Source organism: Octopus bimaculoides, chromosome 25 (genome assembly GCF_046866305.1).
Source record: "Octopus bimaculoides isolate indiv1 chromosome 25, ASM4686630v1, whole genome shotgun sequence".
In the NCBI taxonomy this organism is placed as follows: Eukaryota; Metazoa; Mollusca; class Cephalopoda; order Octopoda; family Octopodidae; genus Octopus; species Octopus bimaculoides.
In genome coordinates this window covers 15,557,653-15,577,396 of record NC_142952.1, presented here as the reverse complement: position 1 = coordinate 15,577,396, position 19,744 = coordinate 15,557,653, and the positions used below count along the sequence as shown (strand labels likewise).

Sequence of the window (19,744 nt, the reverse complement as noted above, 5' to 3'; positions counted from 1 at the left end):
TAATCAATCCCGAAAGGATGAAAAGCAAAGTCGACCTCGGTGGAATTCGAACTTAGAATATAACGGCAGACGAAATACCGCTAGGCATTTTGCCCAGCATTCTAACGTTTCTGCCAGCTCGCTGGCATTATGAAAGGTTGTTAAATGTGGAGAATAATTGGGAGGAGAGTCTTTCAAATATCGAACCAACTGAGAGACCAATCATCAGAGTTGATAGCAGTATAATAGATAAGACAATTAAGGATATGAAGACTGAGAAAGCCCCTGGACCATCAGGTGTCACTGCCAAGATGATTAAAATATCAGGCAGTGTGGGATATAGCCTAGTCTCTCACATAGTTAATCAGCTAGATGCTCTTCTTAATGCCAACTACTCCAAGAGTGTAAAGGGTGCATTTTATGTGCCACCAACACAGGTGCCTTTTATGTGACACCTGTGTTAACCACAACTATGATTTCACTTGGTTTGACAAGTCTTCTCAAGCACAGCATATCACCAAACGTCTCAGTCACTAGTCATTGCCTTCACGAGGCCCAAAGTTCAAAAATCATGCTTCAGCACCTCATTCCCTCCACAGTTAGAGATCAGCACTTCTTTACACAACTGGCCTCATCCATACACATCACACAACCATACCAGCATGGTTGTCTCTCTTGTACACCACATGTGATGCCTCTGATGCCCAGGTCTCTTACTGTTTGTAGATCTGGGATTGCAGTACCTCCAGGTCTTGTGTATACCAGTGGGGGGGGGGGGGGGGGGGGCACTTGTGGCCTTGTAGCGCAGTATTTGAAATTTTTTAGCATTGAACTGCATATTATTTTGCTCTAACCACTTGTAAACTGCATTTAGGTCATTCTGCAGGCTTATGACATCATCAGGACTCTTTATTGCCTGAGATAGTTTTGTGTCATCAGCGTAGCTAGTGACAGTGGCTCTCCGAGTGACCGTGGGCATGTTCAGAAGGGCCACTATGAACAGTAGTGGCCCCAGGACAGTTCCTTGCGGAACACCGCTCAATATTTGCGTTTCCCTAGATAGTTCTCCATTGGCTGCAACTGTCTGACTTCTACCATTCAGGAAGTCATGCAGCCATTCTCCTAATTTACCAGCTATGTCAAGGTTTCGCAGCTTGTGACATATCATGCCATGATCAACTTTGTCAAAGGCTTTTGCAAAGTCGAAATATATCACATCAACATTTGAATGGTCAAGTAGCTGCCTCAGGACCCAGTCATAATGTTGCAAGAGCTGTGTGAAGCAGCTTCTACCTGTACGGAAGCCATGCTGGGTCTCATTTTCTTCTAGGAACACAATCAGCCTCCTTCTGACAATTCGTTCCATGACTTTGCTAATATGTGATGTCAGAGAGATGGGACCAGACTCCAGTCTGATCTGGCAGTGTTTCTACAGCTGGATGCCCTTCCTAATGCCAACCACTCTGAGAGTGTAGTGGGTGCATTTTACATGCCACCATCACAGGAGCCAGTCAGGCGGGCCTGGCATTGATCACGTTTGTATAGTACTTTTTACATGCCACCGGCACAGGAGCCAGTCAGGGGGTACTGGCATCAGCCACGTTCGGATGGTGCTTTTTACGTGCCACTGGCACAGGGAGCCAGTCATGGAACATTGGCACTGATCATGCTCGAATGATGCCTTTTACGTGCCACCGGAACGGGAACCAGTCAGCGGGCACTGGCCACAACTGCGATTTTGGTTTTACTTGACTCAACAGGTCTTCTCAAGCATATCATATTGCCTGACGCATCAAGGGTACTCTTAAATGGGCCGGACATGCAACACTAACATCGGCCATGGCTGTGATCTCACTTTAGTTGCTGGGTCCTCTCAATCACAGCATATTTTCAAAGATCTCAGCCTTTTGTCATTGCCTCTGTGAGGCCAAATGTTCGAAGGTCAGGCTTCACTATCTCATCCCATGTCTTCCTGGGTTTACCTCTTCCACAGGTTCCTTCCACAGTTAGGGAGTGGCACCTCCTCACAAAGTTGTCCTCGTCCATACATAACACATGACCATACCAGTGCAGTCGTCTCTCTTGCACACCACATTTGATGCTTCTTATGTCCAACTTTTCTCTCGGGGCTCTTACACTCTGTCATGTATACACACTGACATTACACATCCAGTGGATCATACTAGCTTCATTGCTTTCAAGCCTACTCATATCCTCAGCAGTCATGGCCCATATTTCACTGCCGTGTAGCATAGCAGTTTGCACACATGCATCAAAGGAAGGTTAACTAGGAAAATAGTTTTTGTGGGTGGCAGATGCACAGGGGCAATAAACACTGAAGATGTACAGAAAACAGATTCCATCACATGCCAGGGGGAAAAACTAGAAGTAGTTAATAGCTTCCGCTCCCTAGACGACGAAGTCTGTAGTGGGGGGGGGGGCTCTGAGAGTGTAGCGGCTAGAATAAGAATAGCCTGGGCAAAGTTCAGAGAGCTTCTACCTCTACTGGCAACTAAGGGCCTCTTACTCAGGATGAAAGATAGACTGTATGATGCTAACAATGAATATATATAGCCAACCGAAGCTTTGTGATTGAATTTGGTAGGCGGAAGTTACTGCCGTGTGTGTATATGTCTGTGTATGTGCTTGTGCCTCTCTCCCAAAGAGAGAGAGAGGGATATATATATATATATATATACATATATAAACGGTAATATGAATGTTTTGTTATGGTGTATATGGTGGAATATACACACTGGTTTATTAAATAAGAATTAATTAATTACCTGTTCGACTTTTTATGTCATCCATCTTAGATTTGGATCTTTTAACACAAAATGATAAATTTCTTCGTAATGTTGGACTACCTGTCTGCTGTGGATAAGTGAGAATTACCGATGAGGAGGAGAGACCCTCGTAGCAAGCTGCAAGAAAAAAAATGGATAAATTAAATGAAATTATAAAATCAATTCAGTTTTATTTTTATACATAGATACAGTGAAAAATTGTTGTTTAGCTCAGGTCACTAATAGATTACAGAATCATACAATGATACAATATTGAATATAATAATATCAATATATTAATTTTACACGTACGAGTTGACAAATATCTTCACATATGCAAATAGATCAATTAATGCATCCTAAGCTGTGAAGATTAAAATAAAGCCATGTGCACTAATATTTAACCCACTTGTTTATACCCAAATATGGAAAGATGTTCACTGCAGTGATTGTCTTGGAGAAGATATTCTCCAAATATGTATAAAAACATGCATAAAATTACAGGTGTAAAATCACATTGAATCAGGCTCTAGATGATATGATTGGATCGTAAGACATATTACAATAATAAAGAACTATGTTTAGCAGTTAAAAAGAAAAGGAAAGAAAAACTGCTGTGATGGAGGAAAACTATATCTGAGCAAGGGTAAGAAAGCCTAAATGCTAGTATAGGGTATGGTAGGCAACAGAAAGTTGCTGTTGAATTGGGAATGACAAAATATCTGAGATGATGCTGAAGTAAAGTCATTTGATGTATGTGAATAACAAGAGATAGCTAAACAAGTGATCACTGGATGGACAACTGGAAATGTCCCACGCATGGGTTTTTCTTAACCCTCCCCAAACCCACTTCCAATGTGCAGTTTTAGCTGTTATAAAATGCTTCGTGTCTTGGGAGTTAATAAAAGAGGTACTAGAAATAATAGTAGGATTTATTCAGGGGATTTTGCCCATTCTTTTCAACATAGGTGTACCTAAGAAACAAAGTTTAATAATAATAATAATAATTGAGGAAGGAAAATAAGATCATAAACACTGCCATACCTGGAGATGTATGAGTAGATGGCAAAAGAACTAGAAAAGATTGAAAAGTACAAGCCACTAAAAGATGGGATTGTGAATGTGGGCAATGAAGAAACTATCTGTCACCCCAATAATTGTTGGGGCACTGGGGATATTAACAACAAGATTTGAGAAATTTGTTGGAGAAATCCGGATTGATATGAAGATGGAACATGCTCAGAAAACTGCTCTATTGGGGACAGCAAAGATTTTGAGATTGGTACTTGAATGTAATGCATCATGGAAAGAGACCCTGTAAGTTCCTTCACAGTAGGTTGTCTTACAGAATTAGCCAGAGCAAGTGAAATCAAGAGCTCTGAGAAGTGAAATAGAAATAATAATAATAATAATAATAATAATAATAATAATAATAATAACAACAATAATAATAAAAGACCTGGAAACAGAGGTAACTCGAATGTGGAATCTAAAAACAGAAACAATTCCTATCATAGTAGGTGCCTTAGGTATAATAAAAAAATATTCAGACAAATACATAACAAAAACACCAGGACTTACAAATATATATAACATACAGAAAATTGCACTACTGGGCACTGCACACATCCTACGCAAAATACTTTCAATACAGTAACCATAAGAGCACATACCCAAGCACATACCCAAGGCACATACCCAAGGCACACAGAGCTGAGCTCGGTAGTGAAGTGAAAGCACATTATAAAAATAAAACTACTGAACAATAATAATAATAATGTTCTCTAATTTACACACAAGGCCAGCAATTTTGAGGGAAGGGGATAAGCTGATTACATCAACCCCAGTATTTGACTGTTACCTAATTCAATTGAGCTCAGAAAGATGAAAGGCAAAGCTGACCTCAGCAGAAATTGAACTCAGAATGTAGAAAGTTAGAACAAATACTGTATGATATTTTTCTCCAATGCTCACATGATTCTAGCAATCCACCACCCTCTTCGATAATAACAATAACAACCATACTTCCTACCTGTTGTGAAAGGATTCTGACCACCCCAAAAGTAGCTAAAGGTGGACTGACTCATTGTTATAAATTAAAGAACTGTGAGTGATTGGAAGTTCGGGTTGGTAAGCAGTTCACTGTAAGTCATTGATAATACTTTCTCTATCAGGTTTAGTCAGAAAACTAGACCTGATGTTATTTTTGAATTTAGCAGGCAAAATCACTTAAGAATGTGTTGAAATATTCAAAGCACCAGACAAAAAAATATTTTTTGTTGCCCAGTGTTATATAATGAAGGAAAGGTACACATAAGTGGGCTGGTTACACCCTTGGCACAGGCCATGGGTTATGGTCTCACTTGTCTTGCCGGGTCTTCTCAAGCACAGCATATTTCCAAAGGTCTCAGTCACTAGTTATTCCCTCGGTGAGGCCTAATGTTCGAAGGTCGTGCTTCACCACCTTATCCCAGGTCTTCATGGGTCTACCTCTTCCACAGGTTCCCTCAACCGCTAGGGTGTGGCACTTTTTCACACAGCTATCCTCATACCAGCACAGTCGTCTCTCTTGCACACCACATCTGATGCTTCTTAGGTCCAACTTTTCTCTCAAGGTACTTACACTCTGTCGAGTATGCATACTGACATTACACATCCAGCGGAGCACACTGGCTTCATTCCTTGCAAGCTTACACATGTCCTGAACAAAAGCCAAAGTCCCTTGCCTCCTTGTCTGGTGGGCAATGCAGAAGGCAGGGATAGATGAGTGGATGGGGAGTTGCACAAGCCATGTACAGGGATGCTGTCAGTAAGGTGAAAGTTGGAAATAAATATAGCATGGAATTTAGTGTACAGGCAGAAGTTCACCTCAGCCCCCTCTTGTTTATCATAGTGCTCCACACCATAACAGAGGAATTTAAGACTGGTTGTCCTTGGGAGCTCTTCTATGCTGATGACCTTATTCTTATTGCTGAATCACTAGCAGAACTAGAGAAAAAATTTCAGGTATAGAAGCAAGGTCTGGAATCAAAGAGCTTTAGAGTTAATCTAGCAAAGATTAAAGTCCTAATAAGTAGGAAAACAGACAAAGCAGTGATCCCTAAAATGAGATGGCCCTGCTCAATATGTTGGTAGAAACTCCATATGGTGTACCCAGAGCAAGCTATAGACACATGAGCTACAGTGGTTTCGCAGGAAGGTTAACAGAGAAAGTAGTCTTTGTGATGTGCAGATACAATAAACACTAAGAATGTACAGAAAATAGACTCCTCAAATGACTAGGATGATCTTTAGAAGTAGTAGATAGTTTCCATTACATAAGTCACCAAGTTAGCAGAGAAGGAAGAAGCTCTGAAAGTATAGCTGCTAGAATATGAATGAACTACAGCAAGTTCAGAGAGCTGCTACCTTTGTTGCTAACACAGGGGCTCTCACTCAGAGTGAAAGGCAAACTGTATGACGCCTGTGTATGTACAACTATGCTATACAGCACTGAAACATGGGCTGTGGCTATAGAAGACAAGTGAAGGCTTGAAGGAAAAGAAGCCAGCATGCTCCATTGGATGGGTAATGTAAGTGTGGTTATATGACAGAGTGTGAAAAATTATTTGAGAGAAAAATTGGGTATACGAGTTATCAGATGTAGTGTGCAAGAGAGAAGATTGCACTGTTGTGGTCATGTGATACATATGGATGAGGACAGCTGCATAGAGAAGTGCCAATCTCTAATTGTGAAGGGAACCTGTGGAAGTGGTAAACCCAGGAAGATATGGGACAAAGTGAGGAGAAAGGATCTTCAAATATTGAGCCTCACAGAAGAGATGACAAGGGACCATGACATCTGGCAATTTGTTGTGCTTGACAAGACAAGGCAAGCTAAGTCATGGCCATCCATACATACAGGCATATCCTTTACATTGATAACAGCCCTTCTCCTCACACGCACATGCACATAATTCTGTCCTCTGGTAAAACTCACCCACGGCCATCTCCCCAAAACCCCCACAACCTGCGGCAGGTCCCTCCAGTTCCTCTCAACATCCTTTGCTATCTCTAAATATCTTTCTTCACGTTCTGATACACCTCCTCCATCTCCTCTGTGCTACCTTTACTCCCCACCCACACTGTTCCCTGTGGGCAGACCCTCTCTCTCTCACTCTGACTGTCTTTATCTTTCTCTCCCCCACCTCCCTCTGCTTCCTTGTCCTACTGGGGTAGCCAAGTATCTCCTCTGTAGTAAGATAGCTATCCCTGACCCTTTATTATACTCCAACCTCCCACCTGGCACACAGCCACTTCTCTCAGTTCCTCTTTCCCTCTCAGCTGAAATGTCTTTGACTTGCTAACCACTTGGTGACCTCATGGGTACTATTGTCACATAGCACCTGTGCTAGTGCCTAATAAAAAGCACCTATGCCGATGCCATGTAGAAAGTACCTGTGCTGGTGTCACATAGAAAGCACTTGTGCCAGCGCCATGTAAAAAGAGAGCACCCATCCTGGCACCATGTAAGAAGCAACCATGTCAGTACCACGTAGAGGGCACCCATTCTGGCACCACATAAAAACACCAGTATACTCTGTAAAGTGGTTGGTGTTAAGAAGGGCATCCAGCCATTGAAACCATGCCAAAACAGACAACTGGTGCCTGGTGCAGCCCTCTAGCTAATCAACTCCTGTCACACCATCCAACCCAAGCCAGCATCGAAAACAAACGTTTAACGATGATCATGATAATGAAGATCCTTCCTGTAATTCAGGTTTCAACTGACAGGTAATCCTTCACTACTTGACAACCAGTGTTCATGTGTTTACATCCCCATAACTTAGTTCAGTAAAAGAGAATGGTAGAAGAAGTACTAGAACTTATAAACAAGTCCTTGGGTGAACCCATTCAACTAAAATCCTTCAAGGTCGTGCTCAGCATGGCTGCAGTCAAATGACTAAAACAAGTAAAAGAATAAAAGAATATATATTATCATTATAATCATTTAATGTCTGTTGTCCATGCTGGCATGGGTTGGACAGTTTGGCCAGAACTGGCTTGCCAGGGAGCTGCACCAGACTCCAGTCTGATTTGGAATGGTTTCTACAGCTGGATACCCTTCCTGACACCAACCACTTTACAGAGTGTGCTTTTATGCGGCAATGCATGGGTGCTTTTACATGGCACCACACAGGCGCTTTTATGAGGCACCATATAGGTACTTTTACATGACAGTGCTAAAAGTGCTTTACACCACCAGAAGGACCAGTCTTAACATTTCTCCTGCAGAGTAGGGGTCTTTTTGAGTATAGTAAGGCACCAGACATCTCGGACCATTGTCATTCTAAGGTCGTTCATAGATTCCATCTTAGGGTTATTGTTATTATTATTGGACACTCCTGTCAAAGATAACATATGAGTGTTCAGCTTTTTGCTGAATAACAGGCATGATAGGGAGGCACAGTATTTTCACTGTGTAATTTACAAGGACCTGGACCTGCCCCAATATAAAAACTGGTGGTAGCACAAACCACCCCTAATGTTTGAAAATGATCACATCTCACTCCTTTGGAACTTTGCTGTTCAAACTGACAGAAAGATAGATGCAAATAGGCCAGCCATTATACTGAAGGATTTCAGACAAAAATCATGCCTCCTCATCGATATGACTATCCCAATCAACATAAATGTATCATGTCAAGACCTACCAAAAACTGAGCAAGTATAAAGATCTTGAAACAGAAATTGGTAAAATGTGGAACCTAAAGACTAGAACAATGCCTGTTGTCTGGGGATGAAAGCAAAAGGGGCTGATTGCTCCCTATCTCAGATACCAGGAAATCCCAAAATGGAAGAAATTCAAAAAAAGTGCACATGGGAAGTGCACGTGGGAACTGTCTAAATAATTCCAAAAATACTTTAATCTGAACATTATCAAAAGTACTTTTAAATGTACATAATAGCAAACAACTTTCACTGTCAGCCTAAAATCACACTATCTTATAAAATTACTTTTAAGACTAACTTTTAATTTTCTTGTCTCGACAGACTTGAACTTCAAACTTGTTGTCTCTTGAGGTCTGTGTGAGACTAGGAGTCAACTTATACAAATACAAAGCAAAAGCCAAACATAATATAATAATAATAATAATAATAACATGTCTGTGTTGTATTACATGAAGATATTTCGCTACTGCCCTTGTCACTTCCCCTCCCTAAGCTTTCAGTCATACTGTAACATCTCTTATCCTTCACTCACCCTAGGACACTGAGTGTGTCTCAGAAAGTGATTGTAACAAACATGCAGATTAAAAGTAAATAATAATAATAAAGCCCTGATACAATACCAGGCAGTAGCTTTTATGGCTTCTAATCTTAACTAATTGGAAGTGTTAACATGTATATGTGTTTTGTCTTTGTGTAAAAGATGGGATACTGCAAATATTCTGCCTAATAATACAGATTTGCTTGTCAGCTGCTTAAACTTAACCAGTTGAGCATGTCCCTTAGTGGCTGATGATGTGTGCATCTCTGATCATGAGCAGTAGTTGGGGAGCATCATAGCCATGTGTTAAGTGGGATTCTTTGGGGTTTAAATAATTCACTTCTGGAAACATGGGTGTTTTGTTCAACATCCTTCAACAACCCTTATTCAAGGACTATTTGAGCAGGATGGGCTACTCGACTTGAAGAAAATTCTAACTAGGCCTCACCTGCAACTTCTTGCACTGTATATCTTGATATGAGATCACCATGTCACACACATATGGTTGTGATGCATGTGTTTGGTGTACCTTAATCAGATGGGTAGTCATGATGGATATATTGGGCTTCATATATTTTGCCCTGTTGTCACTTTCATAGCATGCACTGCTCTCTCACTCAATAATAATAGTAACAGTAATATCAGAGTCTTCTCACTCGGAATTATCAAGTTAATGTCACACACAATGAGTAGACACAAAGTGTAGACTCTGCAATGATGAAGTGGAGATTATTGACCACATTGTTGCAGTTATTCAGTTCTTGCCCCTACAGAATATAAAACCAGCCATGATTGAGTTGGCCAATACTTGCACTGGAGCATATGCTATCACTATATCTCACATCCTAAGAACTAATACAAACACTTTCCAGAGCCAGTCACTGAGGGAGTGAATGTTTCCATCCTATGGGATTATGGCATACATAGACAGGCAAATAAATGAAAACATACCAGACATCGTCATCAAAGACCTTAGACAAAAAACATACCTGTTAATTGATATGACAGTACCTACTGATAGGAACATCTCAGCAAAGGAATTTGAAAAACTGTTGAAATACAAGGACCTTGAGATTGAGATATCTAGGACATGGCAATTAAAAACCAAAACCATCCTTGTTGTTGTAGGTGTTCTGGGAATGATCAAGAAAGGTAGTGATAAATTTTTTGACCAGATCCCAGCGAAACCAACAATCTATGAGACTCAAAAAATTGTGTTGACATCAACCGCCGACATTCTCAGGACGTTTCTCTCCATCTAATATATATAAGCCTTAGGTCTCTGGTTGAGACTTAGTCAGATGAAATAAGATGCAAATCAATCAGAAAAAAAATAGTAATAATGAGATCTAACTTTGGTCCAAAGCCACAAAATCAGACAAATACAATCAAATCCAGTACTGTATCATGTATTGAGCCCCATGCTTTGCTAATGAATTGAGCCCAGTATTTTGTTGAACCCTGGAAGAATGAAAATAAAGCCAAAGTTAGGGGGAATCAAAAATGTTAACTATGGCTAATTATCAAAGACATAAGGGCTCACGAAATGAAACAGTCTAACTAGAAATCAAACCTATCATGCACTCAGTTTTGGGTTTTGTTTTTAATTTGGTCAAGAGAAAAGGATTATACTTATGGTTTACACAGGCCCACCAAGACTAGTGAAAATGATGTTGCTACCATTTTGCTAGGACTATTGAAAGTCAATGTGCTGCAGGAAAAACAAGCACAGTGATGAAATTCCAGAGAGCTGACATTCCAGGAAGGAAAAACTGAGCATAGTAGTGTGTGTGCCTGGAGATGGAGTGAATACAGGATGGGAGACAAGAACAGGAGAGTTGAGTAAATCAGGAGTGTCTGAATGTAGTTGGCATGAGAACAGCTGGCTCTGAGAAACAGAGGCCACAATGGTAGTGATGGATGAGGCACAATGAGGTGCACAACACATCTGTGGAGCAGATGGAATGTGTTTGCAAGCAACTGATGCTAGTCAATTGAGCAGCCTTTATCTGGATATGGTGTAATATAGTGTGTGTGTGTGTGTGTGTATGTGCGCAGGCATGCTTTGACAATATATACTGGAGAAAGATATAAACATCAACCAGAAAATTGGCAAAAATACCTTGTGGTATTGATTTTTCCCAATTTACAAAGACACTCTTTTGTCATTCATGCTTCAAAAATGTAGTGACTGGCCAACAAAATGCATGACATTCAATATAAAAGAATAAAAATAGTAATCATAATTTCAAGTCTTAGCTAATAAGGGATTCTATGCATAGATGTTCTCCCAGTTAGAAACAGTAGCAATTCTCCTCAAATCACATACTCAAGTTTCTTCAAAAAGGAGGACAATGCAGTACAAGAGACACATATACAAAAAGGAGAAAAAATGCACTAGAATCCCTTTCATCCTATATCAATCTGTTGAACTAGAACTGACAGGGGTATAAACAACAATTCAAGATCTAACTTACCCCCAATCCACAGCCAATCATTGACTGTCTTTAGTATGTCCAGTGAGGTCTGATAGTGTAGAATAGCCTCGCCTGGTAAACCAGCTTGTAAGCAAAGGTCAGCAAGATGTTTACGTAGACGACCTGTGCATTTCTTTTTATAAGCTCTGAAAAGTGGATAAACAATATTAATCATTATCATCATAAAAAAAAAAACCAACGACAACATTCAATGTCCTTCCATGTTAGCTTGGTTAAAACACAGTGCCAAGTTCTACTCTCTGCCTTGGCTTGGTTTCTTCGGCTGGTTGCTCTTCCTAACACCAACTCCTAGAAAGAGCATCCAGCTGCAGAATCAACACAATATATATCTCTGTCACACTCTAACCTTTCATCTTCTGACACAAGTTCCCCTCCACAAATGCCCCTGTCCTCTCATAATTTCTTGTCTTGTGAGTTACTTGGTGACCCTGTAAGTGCTGGTGCCATGTAAAAAGCACTGAGTTCACTCTGCAGAGTGGTTGGTGTTAGGAAATGCATTCAGCCATAAAAACCTTGCCAAAACAATTACAATTGCCTAGGGTAGTTTTTTACCTGGCCAGTTCCTGTCAACTGTCCGACCCATGCATGCATGGAAGATGAACGCTAAACAATGATGCTGATTGTTTATATCTATATATATATATATATATACATATATATATATATATATATATATATACATATATATATATATATGTGTGTGTGTGTGTGTTTGCATGTATATATATATCTATTTGCAATAGATAATTGTACTAAGTTAGACATAGAGATATAGATATATATATATATATATATATATATATATGTTTGCATGTATATATATATATGTTTGCAATAGATAATTGTACTAAGTTAGACATAGAGATATAGAGAAAAAACTATACAAATTATCTAAAAATTTCAGCCTATCTATAACAATAGACAGTAATTACCATAAAGTAAATTTCCTAGATGCTTTTAGCTTAGAAACTGGGATATACAAACCATACCACAAACTGAACCAGTGCCTGGGATATGTAAAAGTAAAGTCCACTCATACACCATCCATAACAAAAAGAATAGTTAGGAATGTGACTACTAGAGTATTACACCTGTCAGCCAATGAGACAATATTCAACATACATGCATCTTACTACAATGAAGTACTAGCTAGAGCCAGGTATATGGAAAAAATCAAGTTCACATCTGGAAAAATTCTAAATAATATTAATATCTATGCATCCAAAATAGAATGGAGAAATAAAAAAAAATAAACGAAGCCTGAAAAAATAACAATAATAGCAACAACACGCAAAATTGGATAAAGGAACCAAACAAACAATACAAAGATTCCAAGGTCTTGTGGTACAACCAAGTTTTCAGATTGCAAGTATCCTTGAAGATAGGTATGGAATTCCTTACAGCATTAGATGAGTGCTTCCCTAAATCACACAAATATCATCGTAGAAGGCGCAGGAGTGGCTGTGTGCTAAGTAGCTCACTTACCGAGTGGACGTGTCTTTTATCGCTGCTGTTGTCACATCGCTGGATGCCAGCGTCATGAATTGTTGATGTACAACTACAGGTAAGACTTTTGTGCTCTTTGGATTAAGTGGGGGTTTGTTGCTCGTGTTTATTTCTATTTATGTCGAACAAGAAATCTCCACTGAATTCCATGCATTTGTCTGCCTGTGGTTGTGCTTAAAGTCTCACTTAGCGGTGAGAAGTGTGTTTTGGAGGTATCACTCCTCCAAAAATTGTGAACTTAGTTTGAAAAGTTTGTTGTTTTCAAACCAAGATTTGAAAACTACAAATAAAAACTGTGAACTTTGTTTAAAAAAAAAAAGAAATTTATTGTTTTCAAACCAAGTTTGGAAAACTAATAAATTTGAAGGAAAATCTTCCTCTTGCTTTCAACTTCACTACATGGAACTATGCAAAGGATTAAATTTTTACCATCAAAGTGATGACTGCAGCGGAGCCGGGATCAAATCGGGCCGAGTACCATCGTAGCCTGAAAATTTGTTATTCTGCCTGGAACTTTATATTTTATTTATTCTTTCTGAACTGTTGTCTCTCCTTTTTCTTTCTTTTATGAACTTTTTTTAGTACGAACTGTTTACTTTATTTCTTCTGCTTTTTTGAACTGTTTACTCTTTTTGCCTGTTTTAAAATTTTTTAGTTGTTTAATTCTTATGTGGACATTTTTCTCATGGCAGAGAACATAAAGATAAATAAGGCCACTGCTGTGGAGTGGGAGATTATCCTACCCAAGAAGTGATTAAATGATCTCAGGGAAAGAACGGTGGTGTTACGGACCTACTCTAGGTCACTCGACACCATTACGGTCTTTCCCAGGGTTGACATTGAGAAAGAGTTGGCAGAATATCTGCCAACTATTAAGTTTATGGCAAGGGGTGCAAAATACGCGACGGTTTGGTTGCTATTTGACATCCCTGAGGTGGCTCGCAAGTTTGCGAGCCAGCTCTTAGAAGGGCAAAAAAATTCTGTTTCTTCCCAGATACTGTGGAAAGAAATTAACTAGAGCTTGGGTGTGTGGGCTGCCACCCGGCATAGAACCTGACTGGATAGAAGATACTATCCGACGGGGTCTGGGTGACAGCGGAGCCAAGCTCCTATACATAAAAATATTACCGACAGCTGATTGGGTTGGGTCAAAAGCGGTTTTGACCCTGTGGACCCAATCAGCCAGAGATCTGGTTCTCCCAGATTTTTTAAGGATGTACAGGCAGAGATATCCAGTCATAGTCGAGGGACGTCCCCGAAATGTCACCTATGTCTGGAGCCTGGTCACATTAAGAAAGACTGCCTCCAGGACCAGAGTAAGGTCCTGGAACAGTTAATAAATGTTGTTCCCCCTGCTCTCCCAGTGGAGGGAGAGACGGAGAAAGTCGAGGAGATGGAAACCTCCTCGAAGAAAGGGAAGAAAAGAAAGAAGGTGGGCAACAATGGTTGCTCACCAAAAGTTGCCGGGGAGGAGGAGGATCTTCTGGCTAAGGTGGAAGTGCGTCCTATTCCAGTGGCCTCTAAAAACAGAAGTGTATGCACACTGACATTACACATCCAGTGGAGCATACAAACTTCATTTCTTGCAAGCTTACACATGTCCTCAGCAGTCACAGCCAATGTTTCACTGCCATGTAGCATGGCTGTTCACACACGTGTCATACAATCTACTTTTCACTCTGAGCGAGAGGCCCTTTGTTACCAGCAGAGGTAGGAGCTCTCTGAACTTTGCCCAGGCTATTCTTATTCTACCAGCTACACTCTCAGAACATCCACCCCTGCTACTGACTTGGTCACCTAGGTAACAGAAGCTATCAACTACTTCTAGTTTATCCCCTGACATGTGATGGAAGCTGTTTTCTACACATTTTCAGTGTTTATTGCCCCTCTGCATTTGCCACACACAAAAACTATTTTCCTAGTTAGCCTTCCTTTGATATTGCTGCACCCCTTATGTGTCTATAGCTTACACCAGGTACATCTTATGGAGTTTCTACCTACGCCTTTTCTACAGATCAAGTAGGGCCATCTACTTGAAGGGATTTGTGATTTGTCTGCCTTCCTACTTACTAAGACTTTGGTTTTTGATAGATTGACTCTAAGGCCCTTCGATTCTTGACCTTGCTTCCACACCTGAAACTTCTCTAGTTCTGGTAGTGACTCAGCAATTAAAGCAAGGTCATCAGCATAGAGGAGCTCCCAGGGGCATCCTGTCTTGAATTCCTCTGTTATTGCCTAGAGGACTGTGATGAATAAGAGGGGGCTGAGGACTGATCCTAGGTGGACCCCTACCTCTACCCGGAATTCTTCATTGTACTCGTTGCCAACCCACACCTTGCCGACAGCATCACTGTACATAGCTTGTACAACTCTCACCAACCACTCATCTATCCCTAGTTTCTGTATTGACTACTAGATAAGGAATTGGGAGACCCTGTCAAAGGCTTTCTCCATGTCAATGAAAGCCAAGTACAGAGGTTTATCTTTGGCTAAGAATTTCTCCAAACTGTCTTACCAGAAATATAGCATCAGTGGTGCTTCTCCTTGGTACAAACCCAAACTTCATTTCATCTAAACTAACTCTCTCTCTAATTAGTTGGGCTGTGACCCTCTCTGTGACTTTCATCAACTGATCCAACAACTTGATACCTCTGTAATTATTCCTATCTAATGTGTCACCTTTACCTTTGTAGCAGTTGACTATGGTGCTGCTACACCAGTCATTGGGTATGACTCCTTTTTGTATCACCTGATTGACTATACAGGTGACTAGATTATAGCCTACACTGCCAGATATTTTAAGCATCTCTGCATTGATTCCTGTTGGGCCAGGGGCTTTCCTTGTCTTCATATCCTTAATTGCTTTATCTACTAAGGTACCTCAATTCGGAGAGCTGGTCCCTCTGTTGGGTCAACATTTGGCAGGCTCTTTCTCCCATTTATTCTCTTCATTTAGCAACCTTTCATAATGGTGTCTCCATGTCTCTCACTTTGCAGCCTCATTAAATGCAAGCGAGCCATCCGCCATGTGGACACATTTCTCTCTTATGACATCACGATTCTCTCTCTCATACATTGTCTTGCAAAACAAAACACTTCAAGTCTTTGGTCCTCACAACATAGAACATTGGCAAAATTTTCTTATCTGCTTTCCCTCTGGCTAAGTAAACCTGACTCCTAGCTTCCTTTCTGGCGATCTGATACAGTTCCCTGCTATCACCGTTCTTCCAGTCTTTCCTTGCCTCTTTCTTTTCCCTAATGGCCCTGTCAACTACATTGTTCCATCACGTTACATTAAGTTGAGAGGGGACTTTGCACCATCCACAGATCTGGTCAGTAGCCTGCAACAGGTTGTCTTGTAGGAACCTCCAGTTGTCTTCCACATTATGTGATGCTATATTCTCTATTTCATCAAAAGCTTTGAGTAATACGTCTCTAAATCTCTATTCACTCACAGGATCCTTAAGCTTCCAGATCCATGCTGGGCATCTTCTGGGCATCCATTTAGCCCTGATCCTGAAATCACTAACTACTAACCTATGTTGTGGGGTGCATTCTTCACCTGAGAGAGTTTTGGCATTTATAAGTAGCCATCTTTCATGTTTCCTGATGAGGTTGTAGTCAATCTGACTGGCAGGTTTCCTGAAGTTAGTATTACAGACCATAAGATTATTTGCATCACAGAACTCCAGCAGCCTGGTTCCCTCCTCATTGCAGGAGTCAAATTCAGAGCTACCATGTACACCATGGAATCCCCCTGCATGTTGTCCAACATGCCCATTGAAGTCGCCAGTCACAAAGAGAAGGTCCCTGTCATTCGTCAACAAGATAGTCTGCAAGAGGGTGTCGTAAAAAAATCAGTCTTTCTGTTCATCAGGTAGCCCTGGCTGAGGGACATAAGCTGAGATAATGAGATAATCCGCGTTGCAGCACTAATCTAAGCTTAAGTATTCTATCATAGACTCTGATTACCTCGATTACCTTATCAACCTATTTCTCTGCAAGAAGTATATCCATGCCCCCAACCCCATCAGTATTCCCTACCCAGAAAATCTTATATCAAGACAGACAGGAAACAGTAAAGAGTATGTGCATAAAGAACTTACTTGCTGTCTGTATCAATTCCTTGAAGATCTCGTTTCTCAAATGGTGCACACAACATCTGTAGTTTCTCTGTTCTTTCGAAGGAACGATCCAGCCGCTTGCCCTCCAGCACAAAGAACAGGGAAATTATCAACTCTCGAAGTCGTTCCTCTAAGTCTATTGTTCCCTCAGTATCTGGGTAGAATACCACCTCAGCGCCAGTGTTCTCTTTGGAAACAGTTCTAGAGAAAGTTGGTAGCTCCGGATTGTTGTTGCCTGAATCTCTTTCTGGGAGGCTGATATCACTATCAATTGTTGAAGATGGTGAATTGTCTAAAAGAGACTTGTCACAGTCCGGAGAACTGGCATTTGACTTGGATGATGTATCTGTGTCAGACAGATCACAAGAGGTTTGGGATCTCTGATTTTGGTCTTCTTCTGATTTGGTCTTCTTCTGATTTTGGTCTTCTTCACTATGGATTTCCTCCATTGGTGTGCCATCTCGATTCATACCAAACACAATAAGACGGGAGTTAAATATTGTACTTGCATAGTCCTCTTTTATCTGAAAGTTGATTTTTAAATTATAAAACAAGAAAAATTATACACATATATGTAAGTAAAAAATTTTAATTGAACAAAGTTTTTAATTAGTATGATTTAAAAAAAAAAAGATATTGAGATAGAGATGGAATGGCTAGCTAAATATAAACATTATCGCACTAATTATAATTATGAAGGCTGTGAGATCAAGGTGCTAGACTATTGACCACATCTTCTTCTTCTACTACTACTACTACTACTACTACTACTACTACTACAGGTATTTTGTTTGCTCCTGGTTAAGGTTCATAACATTGCTTAATCTGCTTGATTCAAAGATTTTAAGCTGTTGCTGCTGATCCAGCAGACTTATGATTAAAGACATTGCAGCTGTAACTATCCTCTCTTTTATGTAGTGTTGGACTACATTAGTCAATATTTTCTTCCTTGAAAATTGAGTTAAAAACACTAAGATAGAGCAAAAATAATTGTTGGTGTTTTACCTTTTTGTAATTCTCAAAAATTTCTTCAAATTCTTTCATGTTACGACATTTTCCAACACAGATAATGCCCAGAACTTTGCGATGTGCTTGGAAGTCTCCCCATTCGTTGTTGTCCACAGGATAAACCCGCTTATAACGCAACCAAATGGTGCGTTGATGGTTTGGAATGTGAACGGTGGAAACCCTCCGTACACGTTCCCAGAGATACAGGAATGTTTTATTGTGGAGTTGTGTACCAACATGTTTGACTAGTATCAGAAGACACTGGTGGTTCTCAGCTGTCTGAGAGTAGTCAATACAACTCATTCTAATTAACTTCACACTTTGGTGGGTTGGAGGCCAATTATTTAACTGACATTCTGGTGCAGGGACCTTTAATAAATACAGAAAAATATAGAAAGGTAAAACAATGTGAAATCAAAATTAATTTATAAACATAACAGATAATGAAAATATGATAGGTCAATTGGTTGAATAAGAAATGTACCCTCATGGGTGATTTATTGGTTTAGGTAGGTGAGACAAATGGTGTTATGATGCTCATGTTTTCCCTAAGGAGTTGAGAAGTGGAATAGCTAAGCTGGCAAATTTGGATGGTTAGAAGTTTTCCACCTACAATACATTTTCAAATATGAAATAAAATGAAGTTAATGTCAATGTTGTAGGTGGGGAAAAAAGATCGTGCCGGACATAATATATATTTCTTAATCATTTTTATATCCACTAGTATGGGTTAGACAAAATTTTTTAAGATGGTATTCTACAGCTGGATGTCATTCCTGTTGCTAACTTGTTTCTAAATAAGGTAGATTATATTATGACACTGCACACTGGACTGTCAATCTTTCTGTTTATTCAAGACATAAACATCCCCATGAATATAGTCATGTCAATGTAATGACATGTAGAGACAAACACATACAGGCACATACATACACACATGCACAATGTCAACGTATTTCACTCAAAAAAGTATTGGTCAACTGAAGACTATATTAGAAGACACTTGCACAAAATGCCACACAATGGGATTGAATCTGAAATCAAGAAATTCACTTAGCAACAGATGTGCCTGCGCCTCTTTATGCCTCTAACCATCTCCCTCTCTCCCTGGAACCACTTCCTTTATCATCCATCCCTCATTCTCACTATCATTCCTTTCCACTTTATATTTAACACTCTCTCATATCTACCCCACAACTTTTGTCCCCACACACAATAGTCACAACTATGCACCTCTGATCTCCATCTCCACTCTCTCAACTCATATATCATCTTCCTATTTTCAGATCTTCCTACAAGCTTTCCCTAAGTTCTGATCTATCTATTGATTTATCATACTGATACTCTCCACCCTTCCTGAGCTTTTTTTTTTTTTACTTTTTCCCCCATACTGATATTTACCATCAACCACACCTCTACTCTAGCACATTATTCACTACATTAACCTCTCCCCCCATTTCTAACCACCTTTCACACTCTTATGAACTTATCCATCCACACTTCTCCATCCCCAGTTTTATACTTCTCTTTTACCTTGAGAGTATGCTCAGATATCTTGCCACCAATATCTTTCCAGCTCTTCACATTCACCCC

The 19,744-nt window shown here is 40.0% G+C and overlaps 1 protein-coding gene across 1 annotated transcript in view; it reads right to left on the bottom strand.

The window, feature by feature from the left end:
* LOC106882859 (trafficking protein particle complex subunit 9) overlaps positions 1–19,744 on the bottom strand; it is a 108,399-nt gene that overhangs the window by 88,642 nt on the left and 13 nt on the right. The window contains exons 1-4 of the mRNA XM_014933664.3: positions 18,149–19,744; positions 17,126–17,667; positions 11,493–11,638; positions 2,766–2,903 (exon numbers count right to left, since the gene is read on the bottom strand). The exon at positions 18,149–19,744 is cut by the window's right edge and continues 13 nt beyond it. Coding sequence (XP_014789150.1) covers positions 2,766–2,903; positions 11,493–11,638; positions 17,126–17,667; positions 18,149–18,454 — 1,132 coding nt within the window. The 5' untranslated portion in view covers positions 18,455–19,744. The remainder of the gene's footprint in view (positions 1–2,765; positions 2,904–11,492; positions 11,639–17,125; positions 17,668–18,148) is intronic.